We start from the raw sequence: 25203 nt of genomic DNA, 5'->3' as shown, positions 1-25203 counted from the left end.
GTGGGTAATGTGGGATGCTCATCTGGGACTCTTAAAGGCACAGAGCTGCAGAAAACCTCTATCCCCAAGAATCCCTCTGTAAAAATGTCCTGGAGCTCCATGAAATCTGTCTAATTTAGAAGGTTTTTTTAAATCAAATGTTGGGCCTCTCTCTCCACAAATCTTGATAGACAACACCACTACCATATATCATGTCACATAGCAAAGGAGGGCATGGTCAGCTCCTCTCTGCCTGAAGCCTCAAGATTTTAGAAACAGTAGATGACAGCTATAGCTCTTATCTACCAAAACTGGGCAATGACCCAGCCAACAACCTCAGCAGACAATCAGCCCACTATGTGTGGACCTCAAAGCATTCCTCAGGAGCACCTGGGGGAAACTTTTCCCTCAACCCCCTTGTGGCAGGCCTGGCACCACCCCGCCCCTTTGTGGCAGGGGTGAGATGGGGTGTTGGAACCTCACCACTCTCAAGTTCACTCGCCCGTCTCTCTGTGGGCGCCCGGTTGCAGCCTAATGGCCTCCTTCCACACAATCACCCCTTGGTTGGGGTAGTGGGCCTAGCGGCTAGAGTCTGGGTAACTCAGCCCAAACATCTGGGCCCAATGGTCAGGGTCCATATAAATCGCCTCCCGCGTTGGAGCAGTGCAGCCTAATGGCCAGAGTCCATACAATCCCCCTCACAAACAGGGTAGTGTGGCCTACCGGCTGGAGTCCAGGTAACTCGCCTGAAGTTTCAGGGCAGTGTGGCCCAATGGTCAGGGCCCATATAAATTGCTCCCCATGTTGGAGCAGTGTGACCTAATGGCCAGAGTCCATACAATCCTCGTGGTGTGGGGGAGTGGTGGTAGGGGGACCCGGGCCCACCCTCTCCACCAGGTCCCAACCCAGGGCCCTGGTAATGGCAAGTTCCCCTTGCCACCAGCTCGGCAGGGATCCGCCCACAACATGCCAAGCGTCTGTACCGCTCTAATGCTGTTTGTCTCTAAAGTTCCCCTGGGTCACTTCCTACCATAAACACCAGATTCTCCACTTCGGGGGGTCCTCCAGTCTGTTCTCCTCCTGTGATGTACTCCGTCTGGGCATCAGGGTGCGTCCCGGCTTGGCTAGCCTCTGGTGCACAGGCTGTCCCTCCTCAGGAACTGGTGGCATGCCTCCTTCCCCTCCAGTGGTCAGCCCAGACTGAGCAGCTCTGCAGGCTTTTATACCTGTTCTCCAGTTGGAGCATGCCCAGCAGAGCTTCCAGGGCGTGGCTTCCTCTGCTAGAAAGGAAGGGTTAACCCCTGCGGTACCAGTGTGGGGCCGCTGTGCTCCGTCACACACCTAGAGAATCAGGCATGTCAGCACCCTCCCCCAAATACACCCCAGCTGTTGGAGTAAGTATCTGTTTGGGTCGGTGGTCTGTGCCCTTTGTATTCTTCTCTTGCTACACATCAGTCTTTGGTGTGGTGTTGACAGGCCTCCCAGAATAGTCAGTCTCGGAGTAAAATCTCCTTGAGATCTGTCGGAGAGTTCATATGTTTCAGAACTATTGTTTCAGGCTAGCTGCAGACTCAGGTAGATATTGCTGTTTTGGTTACTGTGATAGGGAGCACAAACCTCACACTGACCATGATAGGTTTATCTTTCAATGTTGTAGCTGTCTATACTTCTCTTATCCTTAGTTTATTATTATTATTATTATCCCTTGTTGTATTATGTCTTATTTAAGGCCTGATCCTGCAACATGCTGAATACCTCCTGAGAGAAGCTGTGTACCTTTGGCTCTTATTAAAGTCAATGGGAGTAGAGGGAGTTCAGCATTTCTGAGCATTCAGCCCCTTGTAGGATCAGGCCTTTACATTATAGATTCATGGGGGCAAGGAACTGACATTAGTATTTGTCTGTAAGACCCAGGGTATACTGATGGCATGGTATAAATAATAATGATGCATAACACTTTAGAGGTACAAATGTAGTGTTAATTAAATTTTGCTTTTCTTTAGGTTAATGACTTATGTGAAATGCAGATTGATTTAATAATGAAAGACATATCAAATACTCTTTTAATTGTCCTGCCAGAGGATGGTCCTATCAAAATGGAGGATATGCTGGCATGCAATGAGGTATACATCATTTTACATCTTAGAATCTGAATCCTTGTGTTTTGTGTACATTAGAAAATAATGTTTAAATAATGCATTTTTATTTTATTTTTTTTTATCTAGAAGAGGGCTTTTCCCTCTCTGGAGCAACACAAAATAATGATATTGTTATTTTTAAAAAGTATTAACCATACCTGCATTTTCTTTGTGATTAAAATATTTCATTTTGAATAACTTTACCAGTTTTGCAAAGGTAAATATATTCTTTTATAGTTATAGTCCTTGGTTTATGTCTTTGATCTACTGAGATTGCAATATTGCATAGAACTTGAATTTATTTAACTATCACTACTAGATGGCATGCATCTATCTTTTATTGAGGTCTACAGCTAATAGCTTCATCAACTTAATTATTTTTATCATATGTCTGGTCTTCCCCATCTTACAGAAGAATCCTTACATTAAATATTATTATTTCAGTTATTGAGACACAAAGAGGTGCAAAGTCTTTCAATCAAGTTTAAAAAGACCAGACTTACCACTTTCCCTTTAGTCTTTTTACTTGTGTTCTGAAAGTACAAAGCCCCTATCAATTCTCAATTCTAATTTTACTTCTACTTCTTTTTCTTTACTGTTCTGTAGCTAGATGTGAAAAGAAAAGAAGGCAGATAATAGAAGAAATGTAACATGAGGCAGTTACAGCTCAGGCTTTTTAGCAGTACAGATTATTCCCTTGCTAGATTTGGGGAACCCTGAGTTGTTAACTGGAATTTCACTGCATTAAACCTCATGTTGCCATTCCTTCTTTATTTAAAGTGCCAGTGGTGTCAATGGCAGAACCTACACTTCAGATTCTGGTGCCTGTGAAAAAGTTGGTGCTGCTGCTACTTGTAATGATGGTTTCTGGGTAGTTGGTTGGTGTTGGCATGAGCTCTGGCAGTAAAGGCTCTCTCTTATCTCCACATTGGTCTATCATTCTTCAGGGCCTGCTTGAGATTGAGAGACACTCAAATTGGGATGATTAAAACTGATTTTTTTTTTTAAATATGGAAGACACTAAGTCTTCATAGATCAGAAAATATCCTTATGGTAAGAAGACAACGAGCCTGTCTGTCTTCAGTTTCTAGAATGGATCACTAGAGTCACTGGCTTTTCTTTATTCACTGTCAAGTAGTTCCTCCACTGAATATATTTGCAGTGTCTTTGAACCCTGTTCTGGATGGGTTGGTGAAAGAGATATGGCAACATCCTCATTCCATCCTGGACAGAGTAAAGGCAGTTGAAAATAATTACATTTTACCTCTAGATACCTCAGCCCCATGAAAATTTAAGAATTGCCCCTTTCTGTGAGGCATTAATGCCTTTCAAGGATAGGCACACTAAGTGCCTTCCGTGTCTAGGAGAAGGCCACATTGACAGGTGCTCAATTTGTAAGTCTTTCTCAAAGAGAACACCAAAAGCTAGAGAAGCACACCAGAAGATGGTTTTGATTGAGAAATCAATTCATCCATCCTCAAACCCTGGAGTCACTGGGGCTGAAAATCTGGAGCAATTATCTAAAAGTGCTCCACATCAGAGGACTGAACTGATGAAATGACAGGAAGTCATTAAAATAAGCTTCCTCCTCAATTGGTAATGACTCTCAGTGCATGGGAAAAAAGAAACATTCTGACATCTAGATCTCATCCCCTAAGTCTCTCTCACAAGACTCTTAGAAAAACAGAGCTCCCCCTTTGGCCTTGGAGAAGGATATCACTAGGCCCAGAAAGGGTCCCTCTGCAACCCACTCAAGCTCTGGACACTGAACCTTCATACTGGTCTCCTCAGAGTGTAAAAAATTGCCAGGTACCAGTCATGTGGAACTGAAACACATGGTACTGATGCCTTCAGTACTGGAATTTTCAGCCAAACCTGCAAAAGAGAATTGCCAATTAGCAGGCATTATTGGGCAAATATGACTATTCTAACTAGGACAATATCTCCGAATTCACTGATAAAGTCCCACAGGACTGCAGGAAAGAATATTTAATTTCAGAAAGTCAACTAGTAGTACATCTTTCCCTTCAGGCAGCTCTTGATGTGTTGGATATAGCAGTGTTGATCTTCATGGTACAATCATCTGGCTCCAAGCTTCCTGCATTTCTAGGAGATACAGGTTACTGTAGAAGACCTGCCTTTTGAGAGATGTAATTTATTCAGTTCCAAGACTGATGAGGCCTTACATTCTTTGAAGGACTCCTGTGCAAGACTGAGATCCTTGGGAGTATATATTCCTGCTTCAAAGAGGAAGCCAGCTTGACACCACTCTTATCCAAGTGAATCTTAGTACCTGCAACACAGATCTTCTAACCTTTCAAGAAAGCTTCAGAGGTTCCAGAGGAGAAAACCCATCAGCATTCTCTGTGTCATCTGCACATCCAGCTATGTCCTCAAGACAGGAAATTTGACTTGTCACTCAGGAGTTCTGTGCAACTTTGAGTAGATCTACCTATTATTTCCCTGCCTTTTTCATTTTCATGGGGTTTGGATTACCATAACAACAGACTGTTGGGTTTTGGAGATAACAGAACTGGGATACTCCATGCAGTTCCACACCTTTCTCACTTCCCACCCCTCTTTCCCATCTCTTTTTGAGATCCTCTCTACAAAAGCATCCTATATCAGGAAGTATAATTGCTTCTAGCTCTTGGTGCAGTAGAAGTAGTTCCATCAGAATTTAGAGGGGAATGGTTTTACTCCTGTTTTCTGATACCAAAGAAATAGGGGGTCTGGTGCCCAATTCTGGACTTGAGATAGCTGAATGTCTTCATCCACAGACTCAAGTCTAGGTAACTCGGGCTTCAATAATTCCTTCCCTGGATCCACAGGACTGGTACTCTGTTCTCTATCTTCAAGATTTATATTTTCATAGTAATACTTCTGTCCTGCCCACAGAAAAAATACCTGAGGTTTCAAGTCAGCAATTCCCATTACCAGTACAAACTTTTGGACTGTGCATAGCAATGAGATTATTCAACAAATGCTTGTAGTAGCAGCCTACCTGAGAAAGTGAGAAGTCAGTTTATCCATACCTTGGTGACTGGCTCCTCAACAGGTGGTCAACACCATTTAACAGATGCTTCATCTTTTTTCCCTCCCTGGGAGTCAGGGTCAACCAGGAAAATTGATTCTAGCCCCCACTCAAAAAATACATTTCATAGTAGCAGTCCTGGATGCAACAGCAGCAAACACTTACACCCCCCCCCCACCAGGAGAAATTCCATTACTTAGTAGATTTAGTCTCTGGCGAGCAGATGGATTTTAGAGCCTGGGCTCTAACCTGAGCCTGAATGTCTACACTGCTATTTTTAGCCCTGTAGCATGAGCCCTGTGAGCCCAAGTCAGTTGACCCAGGCGCTGAGACTCACAGCCACTGATCTTTTTTTTTTTTCCCCTTCAGTGTGGGCATATCCTTATGCTTTAAGGGCAGAAGGGACCACTAGATCATCTAGTCTGACCTTATGTAGATCACAGGCCACCAACAGTACCCAGTACCTGTGTATTAATCTCAACAACTGAAATGAGACTGAAGTATTACAGCCCACAGGAGACTAGACTATTATGTGCCATAGGCAGATAATAGGAGGGACTGAGGTGCACCAGTGCCCATGGTGCTCGCAGTGGCAGGGAAATTATTAAGTGAGATATCCCAGATAATCCTGGCAGGTAACCTGCACCCACATGCTGCAGAGAGAGGCAACCCCCCGAGCCCCCCAGATCACTGCCAATCTGACTTGGAGGAAAATTCCTTCCCGACCCCACATATGATGCTCAGTTAGACTCAGTTAGAGCTTTTAGGAACATAAGACAAACTGAAAATGAGCTTCAGGGCTGTTGAGTCCTGCCCCATATCACCACAAGCAACCCCATCATACAATTGCACTCATATTTTTGTCCAATACCTTCTTAAAACTAATTGTTTGCACCCACAACTCCTACTGGGAGGCTGTTCTAAAACCTCACCCCTCTGATGGTTAGAAGTCTAATTTCCAGCCTGAATTTTTTCATGGCCAGTTTATACCCATTTGTTCTTGTGCCAACATTGTCCGTTAGCTAAAATAGCCATTCAACCTCCCTGGTTTTTACCCCCCCCCCCCCGCCAATATATTTGTAGAGAGCAATCATATCTCCTCTCAGCTTTCTAAACTACCAAGCTCTTCAAGTCTCTTCTCATAAGATAGGCCTTCCATTCTCTTGATCATCCTCATAACTCTTTGCACCTGTTCCAGTTTGAATTAATCTTTCTTGAACATAGATGATCAGAATTGTACACAGTATTCCAAATGAGATCTTACCATACCAGTGCCTTGTACAATGCGATTAATACTTCTGTATCTACTAAAATGTCTTCTTAATACATCCTAGGATTGCATTTGCCTATTTCACAGCTGCATCACATTGATGGTTCATAGTCATCCTGTGTTTGACCCACACACCTAGATCTCCTCCTCTGTCGCTTCCAACTGATGAGCACTCAGTTTGTAGCAGAAATTATTATTATTAGACCCTATGTGCATTGCCTTGCACTTTGTATTATTGAATTTCATCTAATTTCTGCCACGCCTGTCTTCAGGGTCATCCAGATTTTCCTGTATAATGTCCTCCTCTGTGTTGAATGATGCTTCACAACTTTGTATCATCAGCAAATGTCGTTAGCACAGTCCTGCTTTTTGTGTCAAGGTCATTAATAAAAATATTGAATAAGATTAGTCCCAAGACTGATCTTTGAGGAACTCCAGAAGTAAGCTCTCTGCAATCTGATCATTCACATTTCAGCAAAACCCATTACCTTCTCCCATTGAGCCAATTCCTTATCCACTGTACAATGCTTGTATTAATCCCCATCTTCCCTAATTTAACTAATAATTTTCCATTTGGCACCGTGTCAAATGTTTTACTGAAGTGCAGGCATATTGGATCTACTGCACTTCTCTTATTTAAGAAATCAGTTATTTTCTCAAAGAAGGAAATCAGGTTAGTCTGTCAGGATCTACCTTTGGAAAACCAATGTTGTATTACATCCCCTTACCCTGTACCTCTATCAATGTAATTATTCTTTCCTTCACAATTTGTTCTAAAACCTGGCATACTACTGAGGACAGAGTAACAGGTCTGTAATTGCCCAGATCATGTTTTCCATTTCTTTAATTATAGGTAGGACCTTAGTTCATCTTCAGTTGTAGGATGTGATGGGATATACCCCTCACACCAGTCCTGAAAGAGTTGAATTAGGCCAGGCAGGTACAATCAGACAATTAAACTGCAAATGAGGGAGATTTAGGCTATGTGGAGGGTGCTAATTAGAAGAAAGCTCACATGTGAGGGAACAAGTGGGACTTCTGTAAAGCCAGGAGGCTGGCAAGAGAGTGGGAGGCAACGGTAAGGAAGCTTGCAGTCTCTCTCCCTGAGGTAAGGGAGAAAGAAGGGGAGATAGGAATCCCTGAGAAAAAGGATAGGAACCCAGAGTAGAGGGTAGGCCTGGGTTCTCCTGCCCTCCATTGTAGAGTGGTATTGCTTGAGGCAGTGAATGGGAAGACTGCCTGAGTCACTGCAGGAGTGATATAGTCAGGGCAATGCAGGGCCGGTGCAAGGAAGTTTCACGCTCTAGGCGAAACTTCCACCTTGCGCCCCCCCCAGCCCTGCGGCAGCTCCCCGCCCCCCCTGCCCTGAGGCGCCCCCCAGCAGCTCTCCCCCCCCGGGAGCCGTGTGGCAGCTCCCCACCCCAGCTCACCTCTGCTCCGCCTCCTCCCCGAGCACACTGCCCCCGCTCTAATTCTCCTCCCCTCCCAGGCTTGCGGCGCCAAACAGCTGATTGGTGCTGCAAGCCTGGGAGGCGGGAGAAGTAGAGCAGCGATCGCGCGGCAGCCCAGCCCAGGAATGCTATAAAAAAAAATGGCGCCCTAGGCAACCGCCTAGTTTGCCTAAATGGTAGCACTGGCCCTGGGGCAATGGGTGTGAGGACTGCCTAACACTGTTTGTGCAGAGACTTTGAAAGACTCCCCTGGAAGGAGAAAACACTGTGTGATCTGGCCAGAGGGCTGAGTCACAAAGCAGCCATAATGTGACTCCATGAGTGGGAGGAGAGCGGCAATGGTGGAAGACCAGAAAGGTGGTGCTAAACCAGGTGGAGCTAATTGCCAAGATGGAGCACCACGCAGAGGTGAGTAGAGCACCCTGCGACATATGGTAGTATCCCCAAATAGACAGATTTATTAAAAATCCTTGCTATTGGTAGTGACATGTGCTGGCTCTTTCAGTATTCTGGGATGGAAATTATCTCCCCCCCCCAGTTTGAGTACATTAATCTCTTTTAGTTTTACTTCCACCTCAGATGTGGTAATATCCAGTTGTAGACACTATTTCCATAAGCCATTCTTCCTTCATTCACATATTCCATATTATCATCTTTATTGAAAACTGAGGCAATGTATTCCTTTAGTTTTTAGGCTATACCTAAATTATCTTTAATCTCCTTCCCATCCACACAGTATAGAGGCCCAACTGCATAATACCTTATTCTTTTTATTTATACATCTTAAAAACCCTCTTATTTATGTTGAATTAGCTCTTACCAAGGAAATTAATCTTGACTATATAGCAATTCTCACTTTAATCCTAGTTTTCTAACCTTCACAATGTAGCATTTTTTTTGCTGATCAACCCTTTTTTTCCATTCCCCATAGGCTCTCTGCTGACTCCTAATAAGCTTTTGGAGGTGATTATTCATCCAGCCTTTCCCTACAAGTTTTTTCCACTTGCTTCGAATGTTCTCTCTCAGTCCCCTTCACATAATCCTCATTTTTCTTTAGGCTCCAGTTTCTGGCTGTCGCCACCATTTCTTCATCTTGTGACACTCTGCACCCCAGGGGAGTGCCTGTAAACTCCATATTCATCATTTGTATATAATTGTGATATTGCATATAAAACATGCCATGTGAGGTATTACGGGAAAGGTTATGATCTGCTGAAAGTCATTGTTCTATCTAAATATGTATATCATTAGTGCATATAAAGTTATGAGATTGTGTTGTATGGTTGTCACTAAAACATGCTGTAAGTTGGGAAGCGCCCAGATACTAGCTCCCCTAAGACAATAACCAGGGGGATAACCAGTGCCTGTGCGGGTGTTGAACAACCATCAACAGCCATTGTCCAGCGAGGGAGCTACAAAGCAATGACTCACTTGTGGAAGGGCACACCAGGGGAATTGCTCACCCTTGCCCGGTGACTCAGCAATGCCCACCAGACATGCCTGGACTTCTGTTCTCCAAGCACATGGATTAAGGGTACAAAACAGAACACAGTGGTCCCATGCTTCGCCTTTCTCCTTCCCCCACCTACTCTGCAAGCAACAAGGACATTCAGAAGACTAAAGACTCCAACAGGGGACTAGCCCAGGTTTCAGGGATGAAACCTGTGTACTATGAACTGCAATATCCAGTGGGGTGAGAAAAACTGCTTAATCTAGATGTTGCCCAGTCTAATAGGATTGAGAGTTTAGACTGTGTGCTTATATTTTATTTTGGTAACCACTCTGACTATTTGACTATCACTTAAAATCTATCTTTTGTAATCAATAAACTTGTTTTACTGTTTATCTTTACCAGTGAGTTTGCCTGAAGTGTTTGGTAAATCTGCTCAGGTTTACAAAGGCTGGTGTATATCCACTTTCCATTGATGAAGTGGTGAACCAATTAATGAACTTGCACTGCTCAAGACCCTTTCTTGAGTAATGCATGGCTTGAGGTATAAGGCTGAGAGCTGTGGGGATTCGGCTGGTGCTTTTCTCTGTGTGATTCATGAGTGGCTCTGGGAGCATTCATGCAATCTAGGTGGGTGTGGGGCTCCAAATGCAGTTGTGCTGAGTGATAACAGCACCTGGAGGGGTTTGTCACTAGCAAAACATTGTGAGAGACAGCCCAGGCTAGAGAGTTAAGGGAGCACACCAGTCCCCCAGTCCTGGGCTGCACCCCGGGGATCTTGTCACACCTCTCTTATTCAGGGACTTGCTTCTTTTCCTTTCTTCCTCATCACCCCATCTTCTATCCATTTCTCCTTCTTGTTCCCCAGTGCAGCAAACCTGTTACTCAACTCAGTTTCCCTAGCTGGTGTCTTCCTGTGCCATGGAACTTCCTATGATCTGTGCAGGGCATGCCCCTGTATGGGGGTGCAGAAGAATGTTTGGGGGGCATGGTGGTCCTGGCCCAGCCCCTACAGGGGGCATGGAGGGAGCGCCATCCAGCCCCTCTCCATCCCCAGCTCTGCTCCGGCCCCACTCCCAGCTGCGATGCCAATTCCCGGCCCCGCACCTCGCCCCATCCCTCCCCCAGCAGAGGGCGAGAATGCATTTGAACAAGGGTCTCCCACCTCTAAAGAGGTGCTCTAACCACTGAGCTATTGGGATATGGGATATTCTGCTGTTGTAGCACCTTCAGTTGCTCCTGCTACAATAACCTGTAACAACAAATGTGGATCAGAGAAGGTATAAAAGAAAGACAGAAAGAACTGAATTAATCTAAATTAAAAGGACTACTATAATTCAAGGACTGTGTTAAGATCTTGCCTGGTAAACAATAGAAAGGTGAGACCAGTAATCAGTGGATCAAAATTGGTGTGTTGGAAACTAGGCTTAACTCGTGAACAAAATAATGAGGGAATGGGCTGTTCCACCTACCCAGCCCTGTTTGGGGTCCTCAGGAAGAGACTCTGTGGGAAAAGCTGGCTACCACAGTGCTGTCTGTCAGGATCCCAACAAGGGCAGTTAGGGCTAAGGGTCAAAGCAGTGGCAAACCTGAGGCTTAGAGTAGCTGAGGGATTCGTAAACAGTTCCAGACCAGGGTCTATACCAAGGGTCAGAGTCCAAGTCAGGTTTCAGGGGCCGAGTCAGGAAGCGAAGTCTAAAACAAGCTGAGGTCAAGCTAGGAATTCAAGAGCATAGAATAGGAACAATCATGGCAGCTACAGAAGCTCCATACTGTTGTCTGGATGCTCCTGGAATGCCCCTTGGGTTTATATAGGTCAGGGAGCCAATCAGGGGCCATGGGGCTGCTCCCCACCAAACCTTTGAGGTGGAACTTCCCATGATCTGTGTCCACAGCAAGTCATGGGATGTGGCATGCAGGTTTGCTACAGCTGCTGCTGGGTACCAGCTTGGAGATGTTAACTGCCTGGTCACTCTATAAGCCTGGGTTCTAGACCTATGGGGCCTTACACTGGATGGGGAAAGAGTGAGCTTTATCATTATATCTGCCCCCCCACACGCACTGTCTTTTGGCACCATCTTAACATTGTTGCCCCTTTATCATTCTGATTCTGACCAGACTGGGCCAGAGAGAGGGGGAACCAGATGACATTGCCATCTTCACTAATGTTGGCGAAATTCTGAACAACACTTGGGATGTGAGACTTTGTAACTCACCCTCCACTCCCAGTGTGTCCTTTCCCCCCACCTTATATCTTCTCTTTCCTATCCTCCGCCTTTTGCCTTCTGTCTAATAAGAGTCTGTCTTAGCCAGCCAGGGCCTTATATTTTGCAACACTCCTGTAAACTTGTGACTAGAGAAACACAGCTAAAAGCAATGACCTAAACAGCCCAATACTGGAACAAGTTTCCCATGTTTGAGTGGTTCATAAGACCATGTGCCATGCCTGTGTTTCTCCAGCAGTAAGGTTGCAAGTAAGAGTCAATGCCAGAAATAGAAGCTGCATTTTCTATCTTTGCTGTTCTTTTCTTTTCTTTTCTTTTCTTTTCCCTCTAGTGTGTATGTGTCTTGTTTTGTCTTCTAGAAAATAGGATCAGACTTCAACAACAACAGCAATGATGACAGCTCCAGCCCTTCTCTTTCCTTCCCAAAGGACACCTATGACCATCATTCATATAATCTAAGAGACTGTTAAATAAGAGATTTTTGCCTTCTAAAGACTCTCTATAGCTAAAGGGAATGAGTATAAGAGATACTGTTAAAATGAAAGCCTTACTTAATACTTTACATTTCAAATGCTTTAACTTTTTCCTTTTTTCCCCTCTATTTTGTTAATATGTTTGCCATGGTACTAAGCAGGTTGAGATCTCGGTATATCAAACCCCGAACCTTGTTTAGTGCTGTTTAATATTGGACAGTAAGAGAGTCATGTTAACATCTTTAATTCCGAGTCCTTATATTCCACATAAATTAATACAACAACTTCTTTGAGAAGTGTGCCCTTAGCAGAAATATGTAGGATGACTACTTGGCATTCAATACATATATTTACACAGCCGTAGTAGAAATATTGCAATCTGAAACTTGTTTTGGCAGGGCTGTCTTACATCAGGGATGTCAGCTCCATCAAATTAGGTTGCTACTTGTGACTCACCATCAGTGGAATATATATAGAAAAAAGGATATATATTGGGCAAGCACTCAAAGAAGAAACTGTTACTTACCTTACAGTTACTGTGGTTCTTCAAGATGAGTTGTCCATATATATTAGATTAACCACCTTTTTGCTTGCTACTGTGGAGTCTGATTACAGCTGAGAGGGTTCAGAGATGAGCCACAGGAAAGATTTGAGAGCTGGAAAAAAAAATCTTTACAGCAATGTTCTCTAAACTTTAGAAAGCTGAGAAAATTAAACCAATCAACCCCTTTCAGCCCTGATGTGGCTTTAATGACATATCCATATTTGAAGTCTTTGTAATATGATGCATCCTCTCTTTTCTTACATGCTTTGAACAGTGAAATAGTAAACAATGTTGACATTTAAAATGTTATCACTGGCATCTAAGTTAACATTCATGCCTCAGAACTATTATTTCAGGCTCTCTGTAAATTCAGGCACACATTGCTGCTTCCTTTACACTCAAGGTCTTGTTTTTAAGGTTTTTTCTGCAACCATAAAAGCTAGAGATAAAAAAAACTGAAAAGTGAGACTCTGGAGAACACATAAGAAGCCTTGTTTGTGTATCGTTAGGCAGGTATGCCTAATGCTTTGGGGAACACTGCCTTTCAGTGAGATGTTTAAGGAGCACAATCTATTTAGTTAATAAAAAGAAGGTTGAGAGGTGACTTTGTCACTGCCTGCAAGTACCTACACAGAAAAGAGATGTGTGTGCATTAACATTAACGTAAAGGATTGTATGATACATTCAGTTCAGGGATCAAAAATGTATTTATTTATTTTTTTATTTATTTTGAGATTAATAACAGCACATGAAATACTGTTTAAGGTGTGGTTTTCCAAGGAGCTTAAAGGAATCAGGAGCCCAAATTAAGCTCCTTTAAAAGTCCCAATCTATATTTAGTAGAAATACTTACATTGAAAGGTGCATATATTACAAGTAAGTTTTAGTTCTAGCATATACTGTAATCAGTATTTTATGGTGGAATTAAGTTTTGTTACCCAAATTTAATAAAGTATTTCATATTTCAAACAGAACATGCTCTAGTAAATATGAGGATTACATTTCTTCATCCAATCCCTTGATTTCCCCCTAAAAACCTAGGGAGGATCCCTGCAGATCAGGGTTAAGGCACATGACAGTCAGAGAAGCTTGCACTGCTATTCATACATTCTTGTTTTGTAAAAAAGAAAAAGTCTCCAATCTCTGAGGCTTTCAGTTGGCTAACATTCATTAGCAGTAAATACACTTTTTAAATATTTTCCTATTGCAATAGCACCTTTTAGAAAAGATGATCTGAGAGCAAGATCATGAATTTTGTGTATTCTTTTACCCTTATTAAATACATATTCAGTGTACTAAACATATGTCCAAGTGACAATCTGTATTAAGGTAACTTACTGTATATATTTTAACAGACTTACACCAAAGAATGGGCTGAAATACTGAACCACAAAAGTATGCACATAGAAGATGCTGTCCAGGAGCTGATATCTATATTTGAGACAATTTATGAAATTAAAGATTCTAAGAAAACTTTAAAAAAGTATTCATTGCCAGGTACTTATTAGTATGTGTATTTATGTTAAACAATTTCTACTCTAAGTTTTTGAGAAAAGAGATAGTATCTGACAAAGTAGAATTTTTTTCCAGAAAAGATGATTGTTTTAGACCTCTGCCTTCAATCCCTTCTTCTGTTGCATGGCTTCTCTTCTCATTCCTCACTAATAGGTTAATGCTCCCCACCTATTGAATTCAGATGCAGTCCAACATTTTTGCTAGGACTCCAGGACTAAGCCCCACCCTTCAGTTCAGACCTTCATAAAAGTCCTTTCAAAACTGCAGAAATACTCCAGCAGCCTATTATTAGCATTAAGACAACAACGTGATATATTAATTAATCTTAAAACAATTATATGTCTAAGTCTTCCTTTTGAGAAAAAATTCAATTTGTATTCTGATCATGTACCGAACTATCAGGGTGGGTTGAATGAAGAGAGAAGCTGCTAACAGAATAAGATATTTCTTACTTGATAATTTTCTGTCTGCACAGCTTCTCTCCTCATTCATCACTAATGGGAAGTAGCAAGCATTGAATCACAGAGCAGAACTGTGGGCATTTCACATTGTGTCTTTTTGTGAAAAGATCTATTTCTGGGTGCCCTGAAACAGCAAATATTTTTTGTCTTTTTTCAGGGACCATTCTTGTATTTCTTCCCCATCCCTGCAGAGATGATCTGCCAAATATTGTCTTTTCCTTCTAGATGGAATGCTATAGGGTAAATGCTGTGATGAATGCACCAGTCCTATTATATTATAGCCTCCTTGCAGAGCTGTAAAGAATGAGCTCCTCCCTGTTTGTTTATACAGAACATAGCTACCACGTTGTCACTTACTACTTCAGTTGCTTAATCTTGTAGGTGAGGTAGAAAAGATTTGAGACCTTGTTAGACTGCCCTTTGCCCCACCATGCTGATATGTAGATATTTCTCAAAGTGGTTCCAATGACTGTGTTCGCTGAACTGAGCGCCCCATCCCAAGTTGAATACATCTGAAGTGATAGTGGAGTGGAGGATTGAATGACACCCTCCTCAGAATGTTGCTTCTCTGATTCCACCATTTAAATGAAAAGAGCATTTCTTTTGGAAGAGACAGCTTTATGCAAATGACTTGGCTGGTAATTTCTTGCTAGCCAATGCTGTAATAATCTCATTCTGAAGTGAGTGTTTAGAGTTACATATGTTGCTGAAGCCCTGAGGCCCATCAGTCTGAAGAAGAACATAACTATCTGGTTTGAGTCTCTTGGAGTTTCATTGGCAGACTGAATCTTTAGGAATTTTTCTTCTGGAGGGAAGGCTCTTCCAATTTGGGAATCTAAAATTGCTTCAATGAACGGGATCTGCTGTGTAGGAAGAGATGTGACTCCTTCCAACTTATTCTGAGATCTGGTTTCTCAAAAAGAATTAAAGCACAGTCCATGTTGATGGTCAGGGATTCTTGCAATTTAGGAAGAAACAATCAGTTGCACACATACAAAATGGGAAATGACTGCCTAGGAAGGAGTACTGCAGAAAGGGGTCTGGGGGTCATAGTGGACCATAAGCTAAATATGAGTCAACAGTGTAACACTGTTGCAAAAAAAGCGAACATCATTCAGGGATGTATTAGCAGGAGTGTTGTAATCAAGACCCGAGAAGGAACTCTTCCGCTCTAGTCTGCACTGTTTAAGCCTCAACTGGAGTATTGTGTTCAGTTCTGGGCACCACATTTCAGGAAAGATGTGGACAAATTGGAGAAAGTCCAGAGAAGAGCAACAAAAATGATTAAAGGTCTAGAAAACATGACCTCTGAGGGAAGACTGAAAAAACTGGGTTTGTTTAGTCTGGAAAAGAGAAGACTGAGAGGGGACATGATTACAGTTTTCAAGTACATAAAAGGTTGTTACAAGGAGGAGGGAGAAAAATTGTTCTTCTTAACCTCTGAGGATAGGACAAGAAGCAATGGGCTTAAATTGCAGCAAAGGAGATTTAGGTTGGACATTAGGAAAAACTTCCTATCTCTGAGGGTGGTTAAGCACTGGAATAAATTGCCTAGGGAGGTTGTGGAATCTCCATCATTAGAGATTTTTAAGAGCAGGTTAGACAAACACCTGTCAGGAATGGTCTAGATAATACTTAGTCCTGCCCTGAGTGCAGGGGACTGGACTAGACAACCTCTCAAGGTCCCTTTCAGTCCTATGATTCTATGAAATGAAGCTATTAGCCAGTCATCCACACAGAGCTATATGTGAATCTTGCAATCTTAAATGCTCTGCCATGACTGAGGGGCATCTTGATACCTGACGAGCAGTAGAAAGGTGAAAGAGGAGCATCCTGTACTGTTAGCGATCTTCCCCAACCAGGAAACAGAGGTATTTGCGATGTGAAGGTATGATCAATGTATGAAAATATGCATATTTGAGGTCAAGAGTGCTGAACCAATCTAGCGTGGACAGGGAGGGAATTATGGATGCAAGAGTCTCCGTGTGGAATCTGAACTTCATGAGGAAGGAATTAAATATTCTGAGGTCTAAGATGGGCTGGTCTGCATTCCTTCTTTATATTAGGACACATATTTTGGGCTTTCTGCATTCTAACGTCTTTCCCAGTTTGAGACATATCCATGCTATATCTCTGTTCCAGCGTATTCTGGAAGTAGATCAAACTTCTCTATGAAGGCTTTGGGACTTGGCCACACCATTATCCACCTCCAGACCAGTAAATGTGGTCTCCTTCCTTTCCTTTCCATTTTCCAGCTTTTAAAGCCAAACTCTAGCAGTGGTACACAGCCTCATTCCCTTTGCCTTTTGCCTTTTCTTGAGGCAACTATTTAAAAAAGGTTCTTTACTTGAACAAGATGGAGTTCCTTTCTTCCATTTTCATCACCTTGTTGGAAGCAAAAGATGAGAAGGTGCTCTATCTGTGAGGAGATGAACTTAGGAGCTCCAATAGGGGAGCTCTGTCACAATTGTTCTCAGCCTATGGACCCTTGCTTAGCTCAGAATCTGGAGATTTGTGGAGGTCTTTGTGTCTTCCAACACCAGCTGATACTCCTCCTGTGATACTGCCACAAGGACATAACAGTTCTCCTCAAGTTAGGGAGGAGTGCCAAGACCATCTCCAGTCATAAATCGCTGGGGATCCAATTCCCTGAAAACTTTTTTTCCCCCTCCACCTTTAAGAGAACAAGATCCATAGTCCCTTCTCAAGTTGTTAAGTGGGTATAAGAATCACATGACACGGAGCCTGGTCTTCCCCTGTTTCCAGCAGAAGGATTTGGATCGGTTCAGGGGGAAGCTTATAGCTGGGCTTGTTGATGGACAGGTAGAAGTGCGGTTTGGGGTGAATGTCATGGTTTTTGTAGTTGACTATGCCTGCATGTACTGCAAAAATAAAAGGTGCCTCTTTGGGCAGGTCCACGCTAACCCCCCACTTCGAACTAAGATACGCAACTTCAGCTACGTTATTCACGTAGCTGAAGTCGAACTATCTTAGTTCGAACTTACAGCGGGTCCACACGCGGCAGGCAGGCTCCCCCGTCGACTCCGCGTACTCCTCTTGCGGAGCAGGAGTACAGGCGTCGACGGCGTGCACTTCCGGGATCGATCCGGGATCGATTTATTGCGTCTAGACAAGACGCGATAAATCAATCCCAGAAGATCGATTGCTTACCGCCGGACCCGGAGGTAAGTATAGACGTACCCTTAGTCTTTGTTATGCAGGAGATCAGAGTAGATGATCATAGCGGTCCCATCTGGCCTTAAAATCTATGTCCTTCTGTATTTCATTTCAACAAGGGGCACATTTTAGGGAAGAAGGAGGAAATATTTTGGTGGCAGGTTAATCTTTTTAAAATGGTAGCTGTTTGAAGGGATTTGGAATATTAAAATAAGCCCTAAGGAAGAAGTTTAGAAGGCCAAGGGCAGTGAGGCAATCAGAAATGTATGAAATTGCTCTGTAATTTAGCAAATGGACATCGCCTCACTTTAGTGTATATGCATGTGTATATATATGTATGTATTTGTATATGTTACCCTTAAGCTAACAAAGCACCATGTGCCATAGCTGTGAAGAGAAAAATCAAACATGTTCCAACTCCCATTAAACTGAATGGAATGATTTCCATTGACTCCAGCATGCTCTAAAGCAGAATACAATCTTCAAGTTACAAGAAATAGTTATATAATTTAATATTTGTTATAACTCTATAGTCTATTTTAGTTTGTATTGTCTTCTAATTGTTTTTTATTTACAGTAGAAGGGAAACATGTGGCATTTGGGGCTGATGGAGAGGAGGGAGATACTGATGGTTCTTCAGGTATTCTTAGTGAGGATGCTGAGGACAATGAGAAAGAAGATGAGTTTAGAAAGGTATTTCATTATAAAAAGAGAAAATTTATGAATTTCATAACAAATATTTTTAGAACTGAACAGAAAGTGCCTAATTTTTCATAATTGAGTAACTGAAGCCACCACACAACTTCTGAGTGTAGTTCATAAGGTTAAAAATGTCTTATCTTTCAAAGAATGTATTATATGCTGCAGCGTGGCTTTCATTAACCACATTTTCAGTAAGGGAGCCAGAGATGTACTGGCTGAGCACCAGCCCAAAATGTTGTGCTATAATAAGAGGCCATAACAGACAGGCTTCCTCTAGTGCAGGCAAACAAGCATTCTCCTCTTCCCCACAGTACAACCAGCTACCTATCCTCCTCTTCATTTCCTCACTGCCCCCTTCATTTCAGAAAGTCCACCCCTATATTTTTCTGGTAGACAGTGCAGGAAGGCATCCACCTTCTTTTTTTTCATCTCCCACTGTGAAGGGAGTTGAAGCTTAAGTGCTAACTTAAGTGCTAATGTTAGTGGCAGGAGTTAGAGCTGCTGGGTGCAGGTGAGTGGTAATGTGTTATGGTGAGTGGTGACTGGGTTGTGTACAGGTGCATGGTGCTCATGGGTCCTGTGGATTGAATGATATTTTCCTATTAACTCCTTTAGTCCAGTACTGTTAGACTTTCCTGCCTTTGTTCCTTTCTTCAGAGATTGACACAAGATCCTTATGAGTTTTATCCCCAAAATGAATGCTGGCTCCTCTTGCTTGCATCCTACTTACTACAATTATATTGGGTATGTCTACACTGCGCCCTAAGCCCAGGTCTTTGGCATGTGGATTTGGTGTTTCCAAGCCCGCATATGAGCATCCAAACTACTTTGTAAACTGTGTTTTCAGTTGCTGGACACAGGTCTAAGAGCTGTGCTAATGTGTCCATACTGTGCTATGCAGACCTTCTGACTAAGGTCTGATGCTTGACCTGTGTCCAGACTGCAAAGTGACAGTGTTTGGACTTGAATCACAGCAGGACTCAGTTTCTGACTCACCCCCACCCCCCCACCAGCAGAGTCCTAGTACCTGCATTGTGAGTGCTTGCTGACCAGAGTCAGAATGATTTGTGTGTGAATGGAAGGGGGGCTTGGGCTCAAAACTGAGGTCAGAGGCAGGTGACAAACTGGAGATCAGAACCATGGGTCAAGAGTCAGAATCTGAAGGTTTTTCAGGACCTCATGAGATTAGCTGATACTTCAGACATCCCATTACAGATAATCCAGAATAAACAGCACAAGGCGTTGGACATTCTACAACTCACTCAGTCAGGTAGACTAACCCTATCTATTAATGAAGGACTGTTGCTCAGACCATATGACACACTTCTGTATCTATCTCTGAGACCTCCAAATGTGCAGACAGGAAATACCAGGTACCAGTTAAGAGTTACGGATATTTTTTACAACACCCCACTCACAAAGGTCCTGGGTTGTCCAGGCCATACATGAGAGCCAAAAAACAGCAGACCAGAGAAAAAGTTCCAAAGAAACTGGACCTCTTGGGTTGGAAAGTCTACTTCTCATGAGCCTTCAACTTAGAATAATTAATGATCAAGCACTTGCAAAATATGATTTCCTACGGTGGGACAGATTCCCACCCCGATGGATATGTTCCCTAAGGAATATCAAGAGTAGATAAGATCAGCTATGACTGAGGGTCAACTCAACAGCAGAACAACACTCCAGACAGTGATTGATGTTTCAGATATGGAGACAAGGACCACAGCTATGGCTGTGACAATGAGGCGGTCATCTTGGTTCCAGATTTCTGGCATCCCTTGTGAAGTCCAAGTGACTATAAAGGACTTAGCATTTCAACGGAATGATCTTCTCAACAAAATCATTAACGAAGAATTATGTTCTCTGAAAAATTCCTGCATGACCCTCTGTTTACTGGATCTCCATGTTCCAGCTCAGAATCACAAGCAATATCAATAACAGTGGCCTCAGTTCTCATTCAGATACAGGCCTCAACAGTTTCAAGAACATCTTTCAGAGCCACTGACGAAGAGACAATGATTCCACTAAAGGCACTCATTGATCTCCCCCTCAGCAGCCCCACAACAAAGGCAAGTGCCCAGAAACAGTATTAATGTGATTCTCGAGAGCCCAGCTGGAGCATCTATGGATACATCTCCTTCAACTCAGTTTGGCAACTGCTTGTTACCTTTGACCAGTGGGACCTCGAGATTTGTGAACAAGTGGTATCCCATCAAGTTTCAGACTGAGCCCATGTCCTCCTCTCCCCCCTGTCCCAATCTCTTTTCAGAGACCCTTCTCATGAGACACTTTTGCAACAAGAATTCAACTCCTTACTACAGCTGGGAGCAGTAGAGGTGGTACCTCAAGAATTCAGCTGGAAAGACTTTTACTTCCAGATTTCTTAATCCAAAAGAAGAAAAGGAGATTTAGACTCATCCTAGACCTTTGTTGTCTTAATCTCTTCATTCATAGTTTCAAATTCAGGATGGTCGCCTTAGCCTCTGTTATCCCCGCCTTGGATCCTTTGGATTGGTTCATGGCTCTCATCCTGCAAGATGCCTGTTTTCACAGCTCTATAGTTCTGGCACACAGAACATTTCTACAGTTTACGGTAGAGATATTTGAGTGCAAATACAAAGTACTACCCTTTAGCCTGTCCACCATTCCAAGGGTGCTTACCAAAGTTATCACTGTGATTGAAGCCCACCTAAGAAGGCAAGGAATCCAAATTATTTTACCTGCACAACTGGCTGATATGGGGTACACCCCTGCAGCAGTTCACTGGCTCCATTCAAAAGGCTCTAGAACCTCTTTGTTACCCTGGGTCTTGAGGTCAACAGGGCTAGTGTACACAATTGGCTCAGGTATGCACAGATGTTCTGTTCTTCTCATCCCTTCCATTAAAGACCCTAATCATGGATGCCTACACCAACTTCAGGTTCAAGGGAAATGGTTGATGCCCAAGACTTTCCTTCACATCAGTATGCTAGAACTCAGAGCTCTTTGGCTGCCCCTCCTATGGAGACTTACCATACCAGTGCCTATAGACAATACCATGGCATGCATTACATGAATAGGCGAGGAGGAGCCTTGTCTTCCCCCGCAGTGTAAAGAAACCTTGCATCTGTGAACTTGGAGTATTCAGCCTCATATCACCCTGATAGCTTTCCATCTTCTGGGTCTTCAGAACACTGTGATAGATTGGCTCAGTAGAGACCTCTCAGAAAACCCTGAATGATCCCTCAAACTTTATTGTCCAAAATGCGTTCCACAGAAGGGGATACTTGGTGATAGATCTATACACGATATGCCACAACAACAGATGCCAGAGGTTTTTCTCCAGAGGAGGTAAGAGCCCAGGATCCCTCACAGATGCCTTCCTCTTCCCTTGGACTGCAGACCTCATGTATGTTTTTCTAACAATATCCATGACCTCCAAAGCCTTATGGAAGCTTGGATAAGACTCAGACTGTCAATCTGATAGCCTCATCTTGGGACAGGCAGCTCTAGCACTCAGACTTGATGAGGCTTTCGATTTATAAGCCAATCACTTAACTGGCCCTGCTTGGCTTACTGTTTCAGGACTATTGTCAGGTCCTCAATTCAGACCCAGACTCTACATGTTACAGCCTGAGTGCTGATTGACTGACTTCTGCTGAAAGGAATTGCTCAATGGCAATCCTAAAGTTCTCACTTCAGAGTTGGAAGCCTTCCACAAGACAAATTTACTAATCCAAAGAAGACTTTTCTCCATGTAGTCTGAACAGCAGCACTTGGCACTTCTGCAAACAATGGTCCCAAATATATTGAACTGTTTACTCCTCACTGAAACAGTCAGGAATGTCTCTTAGCTTGATTAAGGGTCATCTCCCTGCTAGAGGGGCACATATTATTCTCTCAGTCTACTGTACTGAGATTTCTTAAGGGACTGACTTATGCCTTTCCACCAATCAGAGAACCCCTTGCTCCCTGGGATCTCAGTGTAGTGCCTACTTGCTTAATTGTTCCTCCCTTCAAGCCAATGGCTCCCTGCTGATACTGTCACCTTTCCATGAAGACATCTTTGGCCAGGAGAAAAGGGGAAATTCAGGCCCTCCTGGCAGAACCCTCCATACAGTCTTTCACAAGGATAAGATCACCCTGAGGTCTCATCCTAAATTCCTGCCTAAGGTTGTCTCAGACTTTCACTTTAATCAATCTATTAATCTACCAGCCTTTTCCCCCCAGACCTCATTCTTCCCCGACCAGAGTAAAACTTCATACGCTAGATGTGGTTAGAACATTGTCCTTTTACATGGCCAAGATTAGATTAGTTAGACCTCACCAAGACTATTTGTTGTATTTGCAAAATGGAAAGGGGATCACCAGTTTATTTACAGAGACTGTCCAAATTGGTTTTGGACTTTATACATTCTTGATATGGGTTAATGAAGCAAGATTCACCTGGTCACATAAGGTCTTACTCAACCTGAGTTCAGGCAGCTTCTGCCAGTCTTTGACCAATGTTCCCTTGACTGAGGTTTGTAGAGCAGTGATTTGGAATTCAGTCCATACTTACACCACTCACTATGCCTTGGTACAGGCCTCTAGATCAGATGCAAACTTTAGTAGAGTGGTCTTTCAATTGATATTTCAGTAGGACCCCTCTTAGACATGTCCAAGAACAGTATATTGCTTGCTAGTCACCAAAAATAGTGCGGATAATCACTCTAGAAGAAAGTACATTTATTCATATCACAGTAACTGCAGTTCTTTGAGATGTATTATCTTCACATTTTCCATTACTTGCCTCCATCCCTGCTAAATCAGAGTCTGACACTTGGATTCTTATTGGCAAAGGAACTGATAGGCAGTTGAGGCCACCCTGCCCTTTATACCCTCAGCTGGTCGCAAGGGCTGCCAGAGTGTAGGAATGGCCCAAAGTACACTGATATCTCAAAAGAATCGAATCTCACACACATTGGGTGCCTCTACATCCAGAGTGGAATCTGTGTGGACAATATATCTTGAAGATGTACAGTTATCATGAATTAAGTAACCATTCCTTTCTGCTTCCTTTGCACCACTCCTGCAAAGAGATCACAGTTGGACCAAAGAGTCTGAGTCATATTTCCTGTCTCAAATGGATCTCATGACTACCTTATCCAATAGGAGAGCAGTAAAGTTTTGCTTCTGACACTGGTATTATAAGACCTATAAAGATGCATTACTATTCCCATTAATGGGTCTTTTGACTTATGCCTTTTGCCTGGGTGGCTAGGATAAACCAGGACTTGAAGAAAGGTAATATATATCTCATCTCATACTGGAACACATAACTGCATTTCCACAAACTTCTTTAGATGTCTATTCCAGCCTTGAATTATTTTAATCGTTCAAGAGCTCACTCATCAAAGTGTACTCATTTACTCAGACCTTTAAAGTCTGTGACTTACAAGTTGGAATCAGAGTGGTCTCATCTTATACTATTCATAGAACCTGTTGGATTTTGTGCTCAAATCCAGAAAGGTTTCAATTACAGTAACTCCTCACTTAAAGTTGTCCCAGTTAACGTTGTTTTGTTGTTACGTTGCTGATCAATTAGGGAACATGCTCGTTTAAAGTTGCGCAATGCTCCCTTACAACATTGTTTGGCAGCCACCTGCTTTGTCCACTGCTTGCAGGAAGAGCAGCTCGTTGCAGCTAGCTGGTGGGGGCTTGGAACCAGGGTGGACCAGCAGCCCCCCTATCCGCTCCCTGCTCCCCTAAGTTCCCTGTGTAGCAGCCACCCAGCAGGCTATCAATTGCCGGCAGTTCAGCTGTCCATCCCCCCACTGCTGTGTGCTGCTCCTGCCGTCTGCCTTGGAGCTGCTCCTGAGAGCCTCCTGCTTGCTGTGCGGGGGGGGTAAGGGGTAAGGGAAGGGGGACTAATGTCAGGGTGTCCCCCTTCCACCTGCCCCTGCCCCCCACTTATCCCTTCTCCATATAGAGCAGGGTAGGGACACGACAGGGCTCAGGACGGAGAGAGCTTGCTGGCTGCAGCTGCTTTCTCAACTTCCTGATGTACTTAAAAAGGCAGTGTACTTAAAGTGGGGTCAACGTACTTAAAAGGGCAATGCGCATCTCTCTCTCTCTCTCCCACACAAAGGGTGTGTGTCTCTGTCTGCCATGCTGTCTCCCCTCCTTCCATTTGTGCTGCCTTGTAGAGTGTGAGGCTACATTAACAACAATGTGTTAACCCTTGAGGGCTCAGCCGAGTGCTAGTCATCATTTAGCAGTAAGGCATTCCCTGGGAAATATCCCACCCTCTTTCACCCTCTAACTTCACCACCTCAACCAAGCTTCACAGTCATCATTGCTGTGTACAGTATTAAATTGTTTGTTTAAAACTTATCCTGTGTGTATATATATCTAATACAGTTTTTTGTCTGGTGAAAAAAATTTCCCTGGAACCTAACCCCCCCCCCATTTACATTAATTCTAATGGGAAAATTGGATTCGCTTAATGTCATTTCACTTAAAGTCACATTTTTCAGGAACATAACTACAACGTTAAGCAAGGAGTTACGGTACTTCTTGCATGCAGTGTGATTTGGGTAATTTATTCCTCCTGATGTGTATGAAAGAGATCACTCCCTTACCCCTCTATACTAAAGACCTCTTAAAATTCCTCCTCCTATATGGTGTTTGTTTGACTTGTGCATCCAAGTCTGAACCCAAGAAGCTATACAGCCTATCTCCTCAATGTCCATCTTATTACTTCAACCACACCTTTCCCAGTTTCCAAAACCAGCTTCCCCTCAAAGACACTGCCACCTCTAAT

The 25203-nt window shown here is 43.1% G+C and overlaps 1 protein-coding gene across 1 annotated transcript in view; it reads left to right on the top strand.

The window, feature by feature from the left end:
* Window positions 1-25203, top strand: part of DNAH8 (dynein axonemal heavy chain 8) — a 525323-nt gene that overhangs the window by 151443 nt on the left and 348677 nt on the right. Inside the window, exons 20-22 of the mRNA XM_026649503.1 lie at window positions 1983-2102; window positions 13920-14061; window positions 18295-18410. Of these exons, the coding sequence (XP_026505288.1) occupies window positions 1983-2102; window positions 13920-14061; window positions 18295-18410 (378 nt within the window). The remainder of the gene's footprint in view (window positions 1-1982; window positions 2103-13919; window positions 14062-18294; window positions 18411-25203) is intronic.

The sequence above is a fragment of the Terrapene carolina genome, unplaced genomic scaffold (genome assembly GCF_002925995.2).
Source record: "Terrapene carolina triunguis isolate 2854851 unplaced genomic scaffold, T_m_triunguis-2.0 Scaffold85, whole genome shotgun sequence".
NCBI classification, from domain to species: domain Eukaryota; kingdom Metazoa; phylum Chordata; order Testudines; family Emydidae; genus Terrapene; species Terrapene triunguis.
This window is presented reverse-complemented; position numbering and strand designations above follow the sequence as displayed.